Source organism: Oncorhynchus keta, chromosome 29, assembly GCF_023373465.1.
Source record: "Oncorhynchus keta strain PuntledgeMale-10-30-2019 chromosome 29, Oket_V2, whole genome shotgun sequence".
NCBI classification, from domain to species: Eukaryota; Metazoa; Chordata; class Actinopteri; order Salmoniformes; family Salmonidae; genus Oncorhynchus; species Oncorhynchus keta.
Genome location: NC_068449.1, coordinates 25,310,909 through 25,328,137, shown reverse-complemented (window position 1 = coordinate 25,328,137; position 17,229 = coordinate 25,310,909). Strand labels below are relative to the sequence as shown.

At 42.3% G+C, this 17,229-nt stretch overlaps 1 protein-coding gene across 37 annotated transcripts in view; it reads right to left on the bottom strand.

Moving 5' to 3' along the window:
* Positions 1 to 17,229, bottom strand: part of syne2b (spectrin repeat containing, nuclear envelope 2b) — a 142,215-nt gene that overhangs the window by 123,937 nt on the left and 1,049 nt on the right. For 35 of the 37 annotated variants that reach the window (XR_008086242.1, XM_052486289.1, XM_052486301.1 and 32 more), the window contains exons 2-5: positions 10,370 to 10,505; positions 3,173 to 3,234; positions 435 to 530; positions 34 to 111 (exon numbers count right to left, since the gene is read on the bottom strand). Coding sequence is in view for 36 of the 37 variants with exons in the window: in XM_052486289.1 (XP_052342249.1) it covers positions 34 to 111; positions 435 to 530; positions 3,173 to 3,234; positions 10,370 to 10,454 (321 nt within the window). In the remaining variant the exon portion in view is untranslated. Of the gene's footprint in view, positions 1 to 33; positions 112 to 434; positions 531 to 3,172; positions 3,235 to 3,723; positions 3,954 to 8,088; positions 8,311 to 10,369; positions 10,506 to 17,229 lie in introns of those variants that run through there. The other 2 variants (XM_052486295.1, XM_052486291.1) reach the window with 2 other exon arrangements.

The following is a 17,229-nucleotide window of genomic DNA, read 5'->3' as shown; positions in this document are numbered from 1 at the left end:
GCTTGGAACCAAAGCACGAAAACGGACTCTTACCGATTTCTTCTTCAAGAAGGACAGGGCTGTTTCAATGTTGCTCCTGTGCTGAAAGATGCCTCTGCCTCTCTCCCGACTCTACAATAGACAACAACAGACATCAGAGCCATAGATAAAGGCAAAGGGCACAAGAGATGACAGAGGGCCATAGATACCTACAATGAAATGAGGGAGAGGAGAGGAAAATAGAAAATAAGTTATTGTGAGGAAAGGGTTGATGCTGATGTACGGGGTTAAGAGAAAAGGAGAAATACAGTCCCAGAAAAAGAGGGGGAGACACTACAGCAGGTGCTCCTTGTCTATTTAGGACTAGCCTTCTAAGAGTTCACTTGAGATGAACTTGTAATGTATCTACGGTAGAGTCTGTTAAGAGTTCATCTGTGACAGAGATAGAGACTTACCATCCGCTGGCCACTCATCACCTCCAGCAGGTCCAGCAGCTTAGACCCGTCCCGGAAATCATTGAACAGGTCCAACACCATGCACGGGGGAATCCTCTGAGACAAGACCACAGAACAGCTGCTGTTAGTCTCTTTCATAAGGCATAGTGACTAATACTAAACAACCCACAGCGGTATGTGGATCCATGTCAACCCACAGCGGTATGTGGATCCATGTCAACCCACAGTGGTATGTGGGCCCATGTCAACCCACAGCGGTATGTGGGCCCATGTCAACCCACAGCGGTATGTGGGCCCATGTCAACCCACAGCGGTATGTGGGCCCATGTCAACCCACAGCGGTATGTGGGCCCATGTCAACCCACAGCGGTATGTGGGCCCATGTCAACCCACAGCGGTATGTGGATCCATGTCAACCCACAGCGGTATGTGGGTCCATGTCAACCCATAGCGGTATGTGGGTCCATGTCAACCCACAGCGGTATGTGGGTCCATGTCAACCCATAGCGGTATGTGGGTCCATGTCAACCCATAGCGGTATGTGGGTCCATGTCAACCCACAGCGGTATGTGGGTCCATGTCAACCCATAGCGGTATGTGGGTCCATGTCAACCCACAGCGGTATGTGGGTCCATGTCAACCCACAGCGGTATGTGGGTCCACAACTCTGACTCAGCCCAGTGTTTGTTATAGGTCCCAAGAAACAAAGAGATCTTCTGTTGAATCTGACAATTAATCTTAATGGTTGTACAGTCGTCTCAAATAAAACTGTGAAGGACCTCGGCGTTACTCTGACCCTGATCTCTCTTTTGACGAACATATCAAGACTGTTTCAAGGACAGCTTTTTTCCATCTCCGTAACATTTCAAAAATCTGAAACTTTCTGTCCAAAAATGATGCAGAAAAATTTATCCATGCTTTTGTTACTTCTAGGTTAGACTACTGCAATGCACTACTTTCCGGCTACCCAGATAAAGCACTAAATAAACTTCAGTTAGTGCTAAATACGGCTGCTAGAATCCTGACTAGAACCAAAAAAATATATCATATTACTCCAGTGCTAGCCTCCCTACACTGGCTTCCTGTCAAGGTAAGGGCTTTCAAGGTTTTACTGCTAACCTACAAAGCATTACATGGGCTTGCTCCTATCTCTCTGATTTGGTCCTGCCGTACATACCTACACGTACGCTACGGTCACAAGACGCAGGCCTCCTAATTGTCCCTAGAATTTCTAAGCAAACAGCTGGAGGCAGGGCTTTCTCCTATAGAGCTCCATTTTTATGGAATGGTCTGCCTATCCATGTGAGAGACGCAGGCTCGGTCTCAACCTTTAAGTCTTTAATGAAGACTCGTCTCTTCAGTGGGTCATATGATTGAGTGTAGTCTGGCCCAGGAGTGTGAAGGTGAACGGAAAGGCTCTGGAGCAACGAACCACCCTTGCTGTCTCTGCCTGGCCGGATCCCCTCTCTCCACTGGGATTCTCTACCTCTATTACAGGGGCTGAGTCACTGGATTACTGGTGCTCTTTCATGCCGTCCCTAGTAGGGGTGCATCACTGGAGTGGGTTGAGTCACTGATGTGATCTTCCTGTCTGGGTTGGCGCCCCCCCCCCTTAGGTTGTGCCGTGGCGGAGATCTTTGTGGGCTATACGCGGCCTTGTCTCAGATGGTAAGTTGGTGATTGAAGATATCCCTCTAGTGGTGTGGGGGCTGTGCTTTGGCAAAGTGGGTGGGGTTATATCCTTCCTGTTTGGCCCTGTCCGGGGGTATCATCGGATGGGGCCACAGTGTCTCCTGACCCCTCCTGTCTCAGCCTCCAGTATTTATACTGCAGTAGTTTATGTGTCGGGAGGCTAGGGTCAGTCTGTTATATCTGGAGTACTTCTCCTGTCTTATCCGGTGTCCTGTGTGAATTTAAGTATTCTCTCTTTCTTTCTCTCTCTCGGAAGACCTGAGCCCTAGGACCATGCCTCAGGACTACCTGGCATGATGACTCCTTGCTGTCCCCAGTCCACCTGGCCGTGCTGCTGCTCCAGTTTCAACTGTTCTGCCTGCGGCTATAGAATCCTCACCTGTTCACCGGAGTGCTACCTGTCCCAGACCTATTATTTGACCATGCTGGTCATTTATGAACATTTGAACATCTTGACCATGTTCTGTTATAATCTCCACCCAGCACAGCAAGAAGAGGACCCACCCCTCATAGCCTGGTTCCTCTCTAGATTTCTTCCTAGGTTTTGGCCTTTCTAGGGAGTTTTTCCTAGCCAACGTGCTTCAACACCTGCATTGCTTGCTGTTTGAGGTTTTAGGCTGGGTTTCTGTACAGCACTTTGAGATATCAGCTAATGTACGAAGGGCTATATAAATACATTTGATTTGATTTTGAGTGCTGGCCAGGCTCCACGGGGTGGGAGGGCTAGGGGGGACTTCTGTTGCTGTCTGTCTGTGTGTGCTCTCTAAACCACGCTCCAAGGGGCTATATTTACATGAATCCACCCTGCCCCTCCCCTGACGCATGCACAACTGACCTCTACCATGAGCAGGAGATCAACACAACCCTTCTCTCCAGGTGGATGAGTGAGTGAGTGAGTGAGTGAGTGAGTGAGTGAGTGAGTGAGTGAGTGAGTGAGTGAGTGAGTGAGTGAGTGAGTGAGTGAGTGAGTGAGTGAGTGAGTGAGTGAGTGAGTGAGTGAGTGAGGCGTGCTAGTGGAAGACATACAGTATTGCAGACAGTGTTACCTTTGAGAGCTGAGCATTGATCCAGTTGGTGAAGGTTCTCTTCTGAATTTGCTCTTGCTCCACTATGAAAGGGAGAGGCAAAAGAAATATGACAATATTGTATCATATTTTACATAAATAAACACCCAACAGTACATATGTGATGCATACAAATCCTGAAATATAGCAGCAATATGTTTTCTTTAATATACAAGCCTTCAGTAAGGCTCAAGGTGCTGCCAGAGGGTTCCTAGCTTTTTAAATACGCCACAATCATGGTCACATGTCTAACATGCTGCTGAACACATCCAATAACTTCCCTCTTACCCATTTACAGTTATATCGGCCAGGTAGCCTAGTGATTAGAGCGTCGGACTAGTAACCCAAATGGTTGCAAGATCAAATCCCCAAGCTGACAAGGTAAACAATCTGCTGTTCTGCCCTTGAACAAGGCAGTAAACCCACTGTTCCTAGGCCGTCATTGAAAATAAGAATTTGTTCTAAACTGACTTGCCTAGTTAAATAAAATTACAAATATAGACTTCCAGCTTTACTGGCAGAGGCCCACTCACCATTATATATCTCTACAAAGTCCATCAGGTCCATGACTGAGTGAAGCATCCCAACATTAGCCAACTATCCCCAAGCTTCTCACAAACACCTCAAACATAGTATATTCCACTTCCTCTGTGACAGATCTTCTATACCTTCAACTGTCTTCAAAATAGGTCCTTGATATCAGAATGTTGATGTGTTCATCTGATACTTGCTCTTTCTAGCCCACTTGATGTAGGCCCCCTGTACTATTGTGCACCACTAACTACTCCATGGTAAGCCCCTATCCAAGTCATCCCAGTCTTTTCTACTGAGCTCTGTGATAAAAGGACAGAGACTGATAGACCCATTAAGCTGTTTTACAGAAGGCCAGTCTTGGCTCCAGTCGGTGTCTAATGTTAATTATAAGGACCTGCTCCAAGTGTGTGACTCAGGTCTATTCCTGTTTCTGGAAGGATGTGGACTGTGGTGTGAGGGGATGACAGAGGCTCGCCTCGTAGGAGACTGTTACTGATTACTGCCGAGGTGTGGTGGTCTCTCAGGTGCTTATAGCTGCCAAAGCAGCACCCAGATGGGTGCTACACATTCAGTGGTGAATTTTCCAGCCTACCTACAGAGGAGGAGTAAGCCTAGCCGTGAACTTCATAGACAGGTCCCTGATGAAAAGCTCCGGGCCTGCCTGTCTGACTGATGTTTCTCCCTCCCTGGCCGTACCATCGAAGTCACTTCCACTCAAACTATTCATTTTCTGAATTGCAACATCCGCATCGAAGCTAAAGGCTAGCCCTGCCGCTTTCAAGGAGCGGGAGACTAATCCAGATGCTTGTAAGAAATCTGCCCTCAGACGAACCATCAAACAAGCAAAGCGTCAATACAGGATTAAGATTGAATCCTACTACACCAGCTCTGACGCTCGTCGGATGTGGTCAACATTCACAAAGCCACTGGGCCAGACAGATTACCAGGACGTGTACTCAAAGCATGCGTGGACCAACTGTCAAGTGTCTTCACTGACATTTTCAACCTCTCCCTGACTGAGTCTGTGATATCTACATGTTTCAATCAGACCACCATAGTCCCTGTACCCAAGGAAGCGAAGGGAACCTGCCTAAATGATTACCGCCTTGTGGCACTCATTTCGGTAGCCATAAACTGCTTTGAAAGGCTGGTCATGGCTCACATCAACAGCATCCTCCCGGACACCCTAGAGTAGACCCACTCCAATTCACATGCCTCCCCAACAGATCCACAGATGACGCAATCGCACTCCACACCGTCCTTTCTCACCTCGACAAAAGCAACACCTATATGAGAATGCTGTTCATTGACTACAGCTTAGCGTTCAATACCATAGTGCCCACGAAGCTCATCACTAAGCTAAGGACTCTGGGACTAAACACCTCCCTCTGCAACTGGATCCTCGACTTCCTGATGGGCCTCCCCCAGGTGGTAAGAGTAGGCAACAACATGTCCGCCACGCTAACCCTTAACACTGGGGCCCCTTAGGGGTGTGTACTTAGTCCCCCCCTGTATTCCCTGTTCACCCACGACTGCGTGGCCAAACACGACTCCAACACCATCATTAAGTTTGCTGATGACACAACAGTTGTAGGCCTGTTCACAGACAACGATGAGACGGCCTATAGGGAGGAGGTCAGAGAACTGGAGTGGTGCCAGGACAACAACCTCTCCCTCAATGTGAGCAAGACGAATGAGCTGATCGTTGATTACAGGAAAAGGCGGGCTGAACAGGTCCCCGTTAACATTGATGAGGCTGTAGTGGAGCGGGTCAAGAGTTTCAAGTTCCTTAGTGTCCATATCCCCAACGAACTATCATGGTCCAAACATACCAAGACAGTCGTGAAGAGGGCATGACAAAATCTTTTTCCCCTCAGGAGACTGACAAGATTTGGCATGAGCCCCCAGATCCTCAAAAGGTTCTACAGCTGCACCATCGAGAGCACCCTGACCGGTTGCATCACCGCCTGGCGCTACAGAGGGTAGTGCGAACAGCCCAGTACATCACTGAGGCCAAGCTTCCTGCAATCCAGGACATAAATAATAGGCAGTGTCAGAGGAAAGCCCAGAAAATTGTCAGAGACTCCAGTCACCCAAGTTATAGACTGTTTTCTCTGCTACCGCACGGCAAGCGGTACCAGAGTGCCAAGTCTAGGACCAAAAGGCTCCTCAACAGCTTCTACCCCCAAGCCATTAGACCACTGAACAATTCATAAAAATCACCACCGGACAATTTACATTAACACACCCTCACTCCCCGTACACTGCTGCTACTCTCTGTTTGTTTGTTACCTATGCATAGTCACTTCGCCCCCACCTACATGTACAGATTACCTCAACTAGCCTGTACCCCTGCACACTGACTCGGTACCGGTGCCCCCTGTATATAGTTGTTATTCTTATTGTGTTACTTTTTATTATAACTTTTTATTTTAGCCTACTTGGTAAATATTTTCTTCTTCTTGAACTGCACTGTTGGTTCAGGGCTTGTAAATAAGCATTTCATGGTAAAGTCTACACTTGTTGTATTTAGCGCATGTGACAAATAAAGTTTGATTTGACTTGATCATCATTTACATTTGACATTTTAGTTACTTAGCAGATGCTATTATTCAGAGTGACTTACACGAGAAATTAGGATTAAGTGCCTTGCCCAAGGGCACATCGGCAGATTCCCCCCCACCAAGTTGGCTCAGGGATTCGAACCAGCGACCTTTCGGTTACTGGTCCAAAGCTATTAACTGCTAGGCTACCTGCTGTGGAAGACCATCTCCCATCAATTGCCAGCACCCTGAAATAATTTTTATGTTTTTAAAGCGACTTTATATTCTGTATAAAAAGCACTATAACAAATAAATATATTATTATTATTAGAAAAATAGACATGGTCGATTTTAAACTTTCAAACATATTCTAACAGTTGCAAATATAGGTGGATGCCTTCCATATGAGTTCAACATTGGCGTGTCAAGAAGAAGAAACCCGAGAGTTGGCACACACTTGCTGGTTTGCCAATCAGTTTTAAAAAACAACTTTCCAAATGACTGAAACCACAGCCTTTTCGAGCAATGTTGTTTTCAACCTGCTCAACATAGACACACAATTAAGGTACAGTAGCTGGGGTGTATTCATTAACTGCATACCGTTGCGAAACGTTTTGCAACAGAAGCTGTTTACCATTTACTCTCGTAAACAAACAGAAACAAACAGAGCAAATGGAACCAGGCAGAGTTTCTCTGTCCAGTGTCTGTGTTCTTTTGTCTATCTTAATCTTTTCTTTTTATTGGCCAGTCTGCAATATGGCTTTTTCTTTGCAACTCTGCCTAGAAGGCCAGCATCCCGGAGTCTTCACTGTTGACGTTGAGACTGGTGTTTTGCGGATACTATTTATTGAAGCTGCCAGTTGAGGACTTGTGAGGCGTCTGTTTCTCAAACTAGACACTCTAATGTACTTGTCCTCTTGTTCAGTTGTGCCCCGTGGCCTCCCACTCCTCTTTAAATTCTGGTTAGAGCCAGTTTGCGCTGTTCTGTGAAGGGAGTAGTACACAGCGTTGTACAAGATCTTCAATTTCTTTGCAATTTCTCACATGGAATAGCCTTCATTTCTCAGAACAAGAATAGACTGACGAGTTTCAGAAGACAGTTCTTTGTTTCTGGCCATTTTGAGCCTGTAATTGAACCCACAAATGCTGATGCTCCAGACACTCAACTAGTCTAAAGATGGCCAGTTTTATTGATTCTTTGATCAGAACATCGTTTTCAGCTGTGCTAACATAATTGCAAAAGGGTATTCTAATGATCAATTAGCCTTTTAAAATGATAAACTTGGATTAGCTAACACAACGTGCCATTGGAACACAGGAGTGATGGTTGCTGATAATGGGCCACTGTACAGCTATGTAGATATTCCATAAAAAAGTCACCTGTTTCCAGCAACAATGGTAATTTACAACATTAACAATGTCTACACTGTATTCCTGATCAATTTGATGGTATTTTAATGGACAAACAAAATGTGCTTTTCTTTCAAAACAAGGACATTTCTAAGTCACCCCAAACTTTTGCATGGTAGTGTATGTTCTGAAGAAAATGTCATTTTAAACTGTAATTGATATTTGACACACAATCACAACAAAAAGAGACCTGATCTGGCCTGAGAACCAGTCTCATCTGACAAGGTCAGGTATTTGGTCAAATGAACAGCTGACAAAACATTATGTTGAAGTATGACAGTTGTAACAAGTAGACTAATATATTCTGTTTTCCAATACATTATTTGCTCTTTGCTCAAGGAAAGTTCAACCCCCAGAAATCACAGATTTCAGAAATGTAACAGCCATACAAACTAATGTCAATGTACTCACTCATGATGTGAACATCAGTGCTGCATCAGACAAGAAAAAAATTGAAAATTGAACAAAGAAGCTAAACCTCTTCTTTCTGCCACTGTATAAGCATGGTTTGCATACACAAGATACCATCCTTTGTCTGAGATGTGAGGTATTCTACAAGAGCAACGACAAGCAGCTATGGGATCCAATGGGAAATGTATCAATGGAATGCGAAGTTCGTTGGTGAGTGGATTCTGTATAACCACCAATCACCCTGCCAGCCTGCTGTGCTGCGCCTCCTGGGGAGGCAGGTGAATGGTATCACCTCAGCTCCACCCATCCAAAAAGTTAAGGCGTGATGGATTTGGTCCCGCCTGCCCAAACAAAACCCGCTTCTCAAGTCATCCTCCAAGTGCCATCACAAAAGAGAAGAGTACATCAAAGAGGGGTGCTGCATTACCTGCTTTAGATCATTAATGATTTTATCTATCTGATGATACAACGTCCATTATGTGTATCTCTAGATATCCCTGGACACGGGACAGTCTGTGATGAGAGCTGTTGTTGCCTACAGTCTGAGAGTGGGAGAGCTAAGCAAACAGTGGAGAACCTCTTCTAACTCAACTAGTCGCTCACATTCAAAGGAGGGGAAGTGCTTCCCGTTCTACTGCCACTGTACATACAGTACATGTATGTATAACAAAACGTGAAGAGATTTAAGAGTAAGATCCCATCACACTGCAGCTGTATGTGAATAGTGTTCATCCATCGGTACTCTCCTTGTCCCTCAAAGTTCCACGGGGAGGGGAAACGGAAAACATTATAGTCTGCATATTTTTCCCAGCTTGGATTTCTATTACTTTCTAAGAAATGTCCTGTGTAATCCTGTTCTTGCTAATCTAGGTCTAGGAATTGACCACGGCCTAATGAGAAATGTGTGAGAATATCAGTGAGTTGTGAACATGTGAACTATATTTAGCTGCATTCTTGTATCGCTACGACTCCAAATATGCAAAGAAAAACAGACGTTCAGACCATTATTTTACAAGCTGGTAATTGCATAGCTGTGAAAAATAGATCCAGAAACAGTTGTTTCTAAATAAGGTTAACAGAGCAACAGTCGTGGGTCTGAAATAGTACTGCTGATGGCCTCTCTATAATGGCACTCAACACACAAGTAAAAGTAAAAGGAGAAAGAAAGTGGGGAGGGAGGGGGAGAGAGAGAGAGAGAGAGAGAGAGACAGACAGACAGACAGACAGACAGACAGACAGACAGACAGACAGACAGACAGACAGACAGACAGACAGACAGACAGACAGACAGACAGACAGACAGACAGACAGGCAGGCAGGCAGGCAGGCAGGCAGGCAGACAGACAGGCAGGCAGGCAGGCAGGCAGGCAGGCAGAGCAGAGAGAGAGAGAAAAGGGGCATGAGGACAGGGACAAGGCAGATAGTCAGAGAGGCAGTGTCATATTTATCCCCCTAGGAAGAATACCTGTATACAGTGCCAACATACAAGACGAGAAGCCTCTGTGCCATGCCCAAGGTCAACAGAGGAGACCAAATCAACCTCTCTATTACCCTCTCCTCTGCCAATGAAAACTGATAGCTAATCAACAAATGTTCTCTACTAGCAACCAAATAGAGAAAAACCCTTACAGGAAAAGATGAGGAAACAAAAGCACAGGTCATATATAGTAATTCAAACCACAAAGTGAATAGTCTCTGCTATTGTATGTAAAACTGTGAGATGCCTAGGAGACCGTGGCTTCATAGGCATGCAACATGACATTTCACGACCCACTACTGAATTCCATCCCCTTTGGATGACTGTTTGACATATGACTCATATCTCATTGGGTTTACATTTCAACAGTAAACACAACACATCCCAAAGTGACTACTTTGAGCCAAAACAGGACCGAACAGGCACAGGTTGGAGTGAGAGAAGTTAATACGATTGTGAAATTTCCCCTGGGTGTGAGAAAATCCGTATTACTATGATGAATATTAGGTTGCCTCAGAAACTAAAACACGTTAGCTCAAATGTTAAGACATGAATAACTAGATTGTTTTCTCCTCATGTACAATATGTCCACAGAGCTGCTTTCCAACACTACATCAACTTTATTGTTTAAACAACAAAAGGAACACAGAGTCAAGGGGGAGTAGAGTAGAAAGGCAAAAAGAGGGACAGAGAATCAGGGAGGAAGAGAGAAAGAGGATCGGGGAGAAAGAGGATCGGGGAGAAAGAGAGAAAGAGAATCAGGGAGAAAGAGAGAAAGAGGAAGGCACACAGAGAGTCACTGACCCTGCAGAAGCATGTGGACATTGTCAATGTCCAGGGGGATGTATCCCCTCTCCACCAGTGCATCTCTGTCTCCTGGCGACGCCATGCTTCCTGAAAGGGGGGCTCATCCACGGACCCCCAACAGCATGGCACCTTTCTGGAGATTAACAGAGACAAACATGACACACATATACGTCAATCTCCTGTTTGAAACACGTGCGGTATAGGATCATATTTACATGTTACATTTGGCACACACTGAATTACACTGACATAACACTGGCTTCACACTGACATAACACTGAATTACACTGACATAACACTGACATAACACTGGCTTAACACTGGCTTAACACTGACATAACACTGACATAACACTGATATAACACTGACATAACACTGACATAACACTGACATAACACTGACATAACACTGGCTTAACACTGACATAACACTGACATAACACTGATATAACACTGAAATAACACTGATATAACACTGATATAACACTGACATAACACTGACATAACACTGACATAACACTGACATAACACTGATATAACACTGACATAACACTGACATAACACTGATATAACACTGACATAACACTGATATAACACTAGTTTAACACTGATATAACACTGATATAACACTGATATAACACTGACATAACACTGACATAACACTGACATGACACTGATATAACACTGACATAACACTGATATAACACTGACATAATACTGATATAACACTGACATAACACTGGCTTAACACTGACATAACACTGACATAACACTGATATAACACTGACATAACACTGATATAACACTGACATAACACTGGCTTAACACTGACATAACACTGGCTTAACACTGACATAACACTGATATAACACTGACATAACACTGAATTACACTGACATAACACTGGCTTAACACTGACATAACACTGACATAACACTGATATAACACTGACAAAACACTGATATAACACTGATATAACACTGATATAACACTGACATACCACTGATATAACACTGATATAACACTGACATAACACTGATATAACACTGACATAACACTGGCTTAACACTGACATAACACTGACATAACACTGACATAACACTGGCTTAACACTGACATAACACTGATATAACACTGATATAACACTGACATAACACTGATATAACACTGATATAACACTGACATAACACTGACATAACACTGGCTTAACACTGGCATAACACTGATATAACACTGATATAACACTGACATAACACTGACATAACACTGATATAACACTGATATAACACTGACATAACACTGACATAACACTGATATAACACTGATATAACACTGACATAACACTGGCTTAACACTGACATAACACTGACATAACACTGACATAACACTGACATAACACTGGCTTAACACTGACATAACACTGATATAACACTGATATAACACTGACATAACACTGATATAACACTGATATAACACTGACATAACACTGACATAACACTGGCTTAACACTGACATAACACTGATATAACACTGATATAACACTGACATAACACTGACATAACACTGATATAACACTGACATAACACTGACATAACACTGATATAACACTGATATAACACTGACATAACACTGACATAACACTGACATAACACTGGCTTAACACTGACATAACACTGATATAACACTGATATAACACTGACATAACACTGATATAACACTGATATAACACTGACATAACACTGACATAACACTGGCTTAACACTGGCATAACACTGATATAACACTGATATAACACTGACATAACACTGACATAACACTGATATAACACTGATATAACACTGACATAACACTGACATAACACTGATATAACACTGATATAACACTGACATAACACTGGCTTAACACTGACATAACACTGACATAACACTGACATAACACTGACATAACACTGGCTTAACACTGACATAACACTGATATAACACTGATATAACACTGACATAACACTGATATAACACTGATATAACACTGACATAACACTGACATAACACTGGCTTAACACTGACATAACACTGATATAACACTGATATAACACTGACATAACACTGACATAACACTGATATAACACTGACATAACACTGACATAACACTGATATAACACTGATATAACACTGACATAACACTGACATAACACTGGCTTAACACTGACATAACACTGGCTTAACACTGACATAACACTGACATAACACTGATATAACACTGACATAACACTGATATAACACTGACATAACACTGGCTTAACACTGACATAACACTGGCTTAACACTGACATACCACTGACATAACACTGAATTACACTGACATAACACTGGCTTAACACTGACATAACACTGATATAACACTGATATAACACTGACATAACACTGACATAACACTGATATAACACTGATTTAACACTGACATAACACTATTATAACACTGACATAACACTGATATAACACTGGCTTAACACTGACATAACACTGATATAACACTGATATAACACTGATATAACACTGACATAACACTGATATAACACTGATATAACACTGACATAACACTGACATAACACTGACATAACGCTGACATAACACTGACATAACGCTGACATAACGCTGACATAACGCTGACATAAGGAGTGTAGAGAATATTTATTGCTTCTGTTCAGTTTATTGTTTATGAGTGGCACCTTCAATTTAATGCAATACCCTTTACACAAGAACAGTCAATGAGATGCACACATACTGAAATTCACTCAGTAGTAGCAATAGCATACCGATCCATGTATTCACACTTAAAGCCTGTAAATCACCGTCACCGTGTTCCCCAGTTATACCTTGTTCCCCAGTTATATCTTGTTATGACTGTTGCAACCCTACCACTCACCAGGGTGAAGACAGAAATCACAACATGGAGAACACCAGCAGACTGCATAATTCAACATTTTGCCAAACATGTATTTTTATTCGATTTTTTTAGGGGGTAGATCAACTTTAATAATATACTTTTTGAATCAGGTGTCATTTTGCGTATTCATAAACCATGTGCCATGGAATCAGTACATCAAAATATCTTCACACTACATTATTTTAGCAATCTATGACACAGCTGTCATTTTTCGGGTCCTTAAATTAAACTGGTAGATTTTTTTTTATTTAGCGCAATTTTCTTAATGCAGGGCTGTCAGGCAAGTTCCTTACTTTATCCCTCTTCCACTTGCCTCTTCCATTTTTGAGGTAATGCTGCAATTAGTTGGTTATGCTGCAATAGTTTATGTGTCGTGGGGCTGGGGTCAGTCTGTTATATCTGGAGTATTTCTCCTGCCTTATTCGGTGTCCTGTGTGAATTTAATATTCTGATTTCACTTTCAAATAACCGAAAGTGAGAGGTTGTAATCTGAAATAAACAGAAAAAGGCCATTCTTGAACATGGGGTGAGAAATTCTTACTTATCTGCTAGAGAACCAGTTGACACGACTTCGGGCGGCGTTCGGCGATCGACGTCACCGGCTTTCTAGCCATCGCCGCTCCTGTTTTCATATGTCCATTTGTCTTGTCTTGTTTCCATACACACCTGGTATTAATTTCCCCAATCAATCTACTTGTATTTAACCCTCTGGTTCCCATCATGTTTTGTGCGTAATTGTTTCATGTTATGCGGTGTTAGTTTACGCGCTTTACTTTTATGTTCCGTTTTTTAGCGTATTTGATTTATGTAGTGCTCTCGTTTTTGGAACTATAATATAAGTGCGCCTGTTCATTATACTCTGCTCTCCTGCACCTGACTTCACCTCCAATACACCATTGACACCAGTTCAGATTTAAGTATAACTTTTGTATGACTGAAGCCTTTAATATTGCATAATTCTTCACAATTTGTCCTAACCTGAGTCTCAAGCCATGATTGCTTCTATCAGTTTAAGTTCTGTCTCTGGTGGGGGTCGGGGAAGTTCTGTTTTGTCTTGTTTCATGTAGCTCAAGGATGCAAATAAGTGATAGGAAATATGTGTGACCTTTAAAGATGTCTGCTTAATTTCTCTGCTCGCTCCACTCTCTTTGCTCTCTCTCAATTATCAAACTTGACTGACATCTATGAAAAGGCAACAGGTGACTGTGGTCAAAATACTCAATATACAATAAGAGTCTTAACCTACAGCTCTTCACCTCTCCCTATATAACTTATACAGAGAATAATGGCAATAAACACAGGGTGAACTTTAAAATGGATAAACACGAGGCGAGGCCTTATCCACCACTGCTAATGGGTCATTTCGCCAATTTGATCCCTTATGAGAAGTGTAACTTGGTCCCAAAGAAATAACAGTTGATTTTATCTAATTTTAACATTCTGTCATAAAGAGCACATGTTAAACGTAATAAAAAACTGTTTCCACAACTCAAGAGGTTAAAAATGTATACTATGCTCGACCTGATTCTACACAATGATTTGGCTATTAAAATAGAAGTTATTAAAAAACATACTGCATATATATTAAAACAAGAGCTAGAGTTCAAATAACAGGGTTGACCTTGAAAAATGAAAAATCACAAAAATTGTAAATAAATAATCTTCAGAAATGACTATGTCAAAGCAACAAAATAACTAGGGCTTTAGAATGATGGAGAGAACTTGGAAGATATTTCGTGGTTAAATGGTCCTAGAAGTTACAGAATGTGCACAGAGGGACAAGTAATTGTTTGTTTTTTTGGCACATTAGTACGGTTTTATTCACAATAAAAATCATTTGATTGAATTCTACACGGGGTCTGTATTAAAGGGTACTTTATTTATAACAGGATTGAGTTAATATCATATGTAATATTTATTTAAATTACAAAGGGACGAAAAAGGCACTCATTTCGTGGAAAGACCGTAGTGTCAGGACTGAGAAGCAACTCAATTCAATCATAGTCCTAAACTGTGTTGTCGCTATCCTCAGTGTGGCATCTGTGCTATCCAAAGGTTCATGTCAGCTGGAGAGAGAGAGGGGGACAGAGATTGTGTGTCCCTGAGACAAAGTCATACAGGGTTGCTCTAATTGTGGATACAGTGGGGGTCAAAAACACATACTGTAACAATGCACCGGAAAAAGACCAGGGGGGGAGGCAATAACACAACACAGGCTTCAGACATATGACAGACAGAGAGCACCGTCTGTTTGTCCACTGGAACACATGTCCAGTCCATTCACCTAACGACTCCATGGCTGGACAACGAGGTGGAGGGTTACGCACCAAACCTTCTATTTCCGTCAACAGTATAGGCCTAACACATCTTTGTTTTGTTTTTGGAGACCTGAGGGGGAGGGCCTATGCAAGGGATATATCAAAGAGGTGCTGGTGTCCTCTTTTGCATGAATTCAACAATATTTGTTTTGCTGGCGCATTTGTTTGGTTTCAGCCTGTGTATGTAATTGGCAACAAAAAACTACAGTGTGGCTTTAATGCTTTCAAGACTTGAGGGCACACAGACCTTTTTGTCATGTTTGAACAGGGGTAATAAATCAGCAGTGTGTTGGGCTAGTTCCACCCATCCAGCCAAGCATTCTGACACACACGTGACACAAATGGGGAGAGATGAGGGTGAGGAAAAATAGTCTCCTGTTTCATTTAAAGAAAGGGACACTGGGAAGGGCAGTTTGGGGCATATGCAGTATCCTGTGTAAGCCTGTGGAGAGACATGAGTGTTCAACAGAGAGAGGGCATTGTTTTCTTTAATCTGCCGACTCAGAGGAGGCAGAGGACAGACAGACAGGCCTCCCCATATCAGAACCACTCAGCCAGTCTAGCCCAGGTCTCACGGGAACAGATTGGCAAATAGGGTCAAGGACATGACTCCCACTCATAATGACTAAGTCATACTGCTCTGATCCGTTCTGCCTTTCATTGTTAGTATTTAACATCCAATATGCTGTGCAGAGACATTGTTATTGACAAAAGAGACCAATTACTTGACTGGGCTTGTGCTGTATATCTCCCTCTGGTTGTAGCTTTCATTCATCGGTTCCATAAAACAGGAAGCATGATTTTACATGTCAGATAATCATTTAATGAGCATTCAGGTTCAAGCAGATTCTATGGTTGACAAAATGGACATGAGGACGTTAACACGAGGGAAATTATACTAAGAAAAAGTTTTACAAATCAACTTCCACCTTGTAAAAACTAACTGACAGATTAGGCTATCTCTGTGAATTTATTCCATCTGAAATATTTGGTCTCTCTGATCGTTTCAAGGCAAAGTTTAATACAAGTAAAGTCATTGTAAACTTTGCCAGACATCTGACTTTTCACAGCATCTACTTTCTGGGTCTAACTCAAGTCAATCCAACATCAATCACGACTATCATTTCCCTGACCTAATGTTATGGTTTGTGCTCAGGAGAACCAGTGTCCACTCTTAGAAAAGAAACTGCCATCTAGAAACTAGAAGGGTTATTTGGCTGTCCCCATAGGAGAACCCTTTGAAGAACCCTTCTTGGTTCCGAGTCTAACCATTTTGGGTTCCATGTAGAACTCTTTCCACAGAGTTCAACACGGAACCCAAAAGCGTTCTACCTGGAACAAAAAATGGTTTTACCTGGCTGGAACCAAAAAGGGTTCTCCTATGAGGAAACCATTTTTTTTAAAACTTTTTTTTAAAGAATCAACAACTTAAAAGTAAAATGCAAAGATCTCAAATAGAACAGCAACAAAGCAATAACTTTGATCAATTGTAAGTAATGCAAGAACTTCATTGACATTGAAAAAGAGTCCATGCTAATTCAAGTAGTTGTATAATGTTTTTACAGCTAAAAATAACTTGTAGCATTATTTCCATTCA